Source organism: Daucus carota, chromosome 1 (assembly GCF_001625215.2).
Source record: "Daucus carota subsp. sativus chromosome 1, DH1 v3.0, whole genome shotgun sequence".
NCBI lineage: Eukaryota > Viridiplantae > Streptophyta > Magnoliopsida > Apiales > Apiaceae > Daucus > Daucus carota.
In genome coordinates this window covers 38517159-38521341 of record NC_030381.2, presented here as the reverse complement: position 1 = coordinate 38521341, position 4183 = coordinate 38517159, and the positions used below count along the sequence as shown (strand labels likewise).

Below are 4183 nucleotides of genomic sequence, written 5' to 3'. Positions count from 1 at the left end.
AAATTGAGCAAACCAAGATCAGCTTTGTATATATACCTCCAGCCTCCAGGGACTCGATCAAAAATACACACACACACATAAAATATTAGCAGAAAACTTTTAAATATAAATGTAATAATATTTTATTTTATTGTAAAAACCCCTCAAAAAAGAAATGTAAAATAAATATAAAGGAAAAAGAAAATACAATTTTATTTTAGCATTTATAAGCCAGGAGGATTCTTGATTCTTGTTATGACCATGACCTAACCCTCAAGAACTCAAATCCTGACAAGCCCTTTTCTTGCTGTTGCCTGGTAAGTCCTCTTCTTGTTTCTGTAAGTCTCAACTTCAAAGATTAATACAGTTACTGTGATATACACACACATATAGATACTCTTTAGTCTTTAATTATGTCTGCTTTTTGTTGCAAGCAAAGTTCTATACTTCTTGCTAGGTTAGCTGTAAATTCAAGAATTGCTGTTACTTCTAATTTGGGGTTTCAAAAGTTTAGATTTTTGGTGATACCCATCAATTTTTTGTCACATGAAAGAAGATTAACATCCCTAGCAGATAGGAGTGTTGAAGAAAAGCACTCATTTGCAGTGACTTACCTTGTAGATTCATGTGGGTTATCCCAGCAAAATGCTGTCCTTGCATCGAAAAAGGTGCATTTTGAAACTTCAGATAGGGCTGATGCTGTTTTGTCTCTCCTTAAGAAATATGGATGTGAAAGTTCCCACATTTCGAGAATTATTAGGAAATATCCCAAAGTGCTGGTGGCTGACCCGGAGGAGAACCTTAGGCCGAAACTTGAATTTTTTCGGTCAGTAGGCTTGTCAGGACGGGATCTTCCTGAATTTCTGATGTCGACAACCAACTTGTTGGCTTATGGACTAGAAAATAAAATTATTCCGGTTTATGAATGTTTCAGGAATATAGTTGGTTATGATGCAAAACCTAGTGCTCTCCTGAAAAGCTGTAATTGGTGGGTTCCGGGACCTGTTGCACAAAGACAAATTGTTTTAAACCTTCAGCATATGGAAGAACTTGGAGCACCTAGAGATATGATTATGTCTTCGTTGAATTTTTACACTACGGTGTATTTTCAAAGATCTGCTGTTTTTGCTGAAAAGGCAAAGAAGCTTATTGATATGGGACTTGAGCCTACAAAAATAAATTTCGTTCAAGGACTTGCTGCAATTACAAAGATGAGTGTATCAACTTGGCAGCACAAAACTGAAATTTATAAGAGGTGGGGATGGTCTGATGAAGACATTAGAATGGCTTTTAGAAAGGACCCTTTGTGTATCCGTCATTCTGAGGAGAAAATTATGACTGTGATGGACTTTCTTGTGAACAAAATTGGTATCGGCAGTTCGGATGTTGCAAGAAATCCCATTATCGTATCCTTCAGTTTGGAGAAAAGGACGTTTCCAAGGTCTTCGGTGGTCAGGTTTCTGCAGATGAAAGGCTTTGTAAATAAAAAACTTCGCATGAGTAGTTTTCTCAAATTGTCTGAGAAGTTGTTCTTGGACAAGTATGTGACCAAGTATCAGGAACAAGTACCTCATTTATCGGATCTTTATCAAGGGAATCTGGATATCAAAGAACTAGGGGTTGGATTTGAAGATATGAATTGGAAAACATATGTGTAGACAGTTGTTTATTTGTTTCCAGTGGCAAGTTGCAGCAAGCCTACAACATTTTCTTTTTATCAGGACAGGACAGAGTGATTGTGAATTCTAATCATCTAATGACAATTACAGTTTATTATTTTCTTTGTCTGCTAACCATTTAGTATCCAAGTGGAACCTACTTTGCAAACTGGAAGATATGTGCATCTATGTTGATAGACAAGAGCTTATGGCTGGAATGTGGAAGCAATTTTTTTTAATTGCATGGATGAAAATGAATTATGTTTCTATTGAGTAAGCATCTCTGGTATTTCTTATGTAATCACGATGCTGCAAGCTCCAATTTTTTTAATTATATTGCAACTTCATTGAATTTACATTAATCCTTGTTTTATTACTGTTACAGGAGGCCTTTTTTTCTTTTTCTTTTTTATTTCTACAATATAGTGAGACGGCACCTGTGAGTAGAGTGGAGAGCTTGTGCACCATATTTTAGGCTCTTAAATTACATGTAGGATTGAAAGTCACTATGGACAGGGTTCGCGATGACCGGATGAGAGCAGGGATGGAGTCTGGGGAACCACCAAATAAGATAACAGTGTGTTAAGGACTTAAGGGTGGTTACATGACCCTACAGTTGGTACTTGGTAGTGCAGTATGTGGGCGATAACCAGTACTTTGCTTACCACATGTGTTTATATATTTTCACTGTTCTATTCCTTACTAATATTGCCAAACAGATTTTTGTACATTTTTTCATCTTTCAAATTTTCAGCAATTTTTTCTTATAAAATGGAGATTATAATGGAGGGGGTCTCTTTATTCTTAGAAGCAGAGCTTGTATCATATTTAAATATAATTATGTCGAATAAAATAATATATGTGGCTTTAACATTTTACTGATAATTTGTGTATCAGCAGGTGAGTTTAAGGTTCCCATGATAATGGTGCTTAATGAAACTTAAAGTTGATTAGGTCCCTCTTTGCATATATTTGAGTTTTGACTAGCTGTTCTGCACATATTTGACAAGCACACATGACCATTTGCTCCTTTTTATGTTCACAATGGGTAAGAGCCACGATTACAACTTACAAGTATACAAGTCCTCTTTGTTTACTATTGAGTCAATCTCACGATGATGTAAAATGTCCTGATATTGAAGAAATTAGAGTATGTCTTTCAGTACAGATGTGATATGAGCCAATTAAATTTCTTGCCTGCTATGTTATTTACTTATTTTTGTTTAGGTTTGATTGTGCTTTCTACTTCTCGACTTTTAAACTGCCATAATATTCTTCTGCAATAGTCTCTTTTTTTTTTTTTTTACTTGTGCACATAGTTTGTATGGTCTCTTGGTTGAGAAGATCTTTAGCATATTTGTGGTCTATACCAATGTCTCTCTTGATACTGCTTTCTATATCTGTTCAATATTACCTTTATCATCTGTTACGGGGTTCAGCTGTTGTAATCTTTAGTCTAGACCGAACCAAAACTGTCTAATGCGCCTCAAACATTGGCGCTTTGGCGCTATGTCTCACAGGTTTGGAAAGGTGAGAAACACCAATGGTCCGAAAAATGGTAGATGTCTGCAGTTGCAAGCATACGAACCTTGCCTCACATTATCCTAGGTCTGCTCCTATCATGTCTGCCAAAAGCAAGGAACAAGATTGGCCACCTCTTGTTCAATTCGAATATCTGTTGTCTATGGTCCGTCAGGGATGTGTTCAGTTATAAACAACTTTGAAAGGTAGTATTGATTATATTGTTATAAGTTATGGTCTGTACTTTTGAAACCAGAAGTCGGAAGTGAGAAATGTTCAGCTTTTTTTGGATTTTTATAGTGATTTTTATTTTATTATGAAATTTTTAAAATTTTAATGTGTAATAGATTTTATATATTAATAAAATTTCTTGTATTTTATTAATTTGATTTTTTTTAATTTATAAATTTGAATTACCAAGTAAATTTATCCAAACACTAACTATAACTTATACTGTGAGTCAAATTCACTTATCATTTATAATTCATTTCTTTGCGTCAATTAACAAGCTAACTTTTTTTAAACTTGATAATTTGTCATCATTGCTTATAGTTTGAGCTTTTACATGGCACATTGCATCACATACTGTGGAGTGTAGACTAGAGATGTTCAAAAAATCTGAAATCAGATCCGATCCGATCTGGAAAAAAATCTGAAAAACCCGATCCGAAAAAAATCCGGTCTGGCCCGGTCTGATCCGAAGGCCTAAAACAGGCCTAGTATTTTCCAAAAAATCCGGATAAAATCCGGATTTTTGAAAAATCCGGGCTTTTTATAACTAAACCAGGCCTAGTATTTTTGGGAAAGCCCGGCCCGGCCCGATTTTTGAAAAAGCCCGATCCGATCTGGTTTCAAAAAAATCCGGATTTTTTTGGCCCGATGGATCTGGCCGATCTTTTGTGTACCTCTGCTGTGGACACAGACATTGTTTGAGCTTTTATAATCACACTACAAACTCAGTTTCAAAATAATTGAGGGCAACAGAGCCCAATATGTTTTTTATAAATAACCAAACTTGGAAAGTT

The 4183-nt window shown here is 35.4% G+C and overlaps 1 protein-coding gene across 2 annotated transcripts; it reads left to right on the top strand.

Moving 5' to 3' along the window:
• The first annotated feature begins 189 nt into the window (after window positions 1-189).
• LOC108204252 (transcription termination factor MTERF15, mitochondrial) lies at window positions 190-3542 on the top strand. Of its 2 annotated transcripts, none has more exons than XM_017373602.2 (2): window positions 190-1910; window positions 2023-3542. In XM_017373602.2, the coding sequence occupies exon 1, from the start codon at window positions 393-395 to the stop codon at window positions 1635-1637; it is 1245 nt and encodes a 414-aa protein (XP_017229091.1). In that variant the 5' UTR covers window positions 190-392; the 3' UTR covers window positions 1638-1910; window positions 2023-3542. The 2 variants fall into 2 exon arrangements, with proteins under 2 accessions (XP_017229091.1, XP_017229092.1); XM_017373603.2 differs by having other exon boundaries at window positions 190-2685; window positions 3158-3542.
• The last annotated feature ends 641 nt before the right edge of the window (window positions 3543-4183 follow it).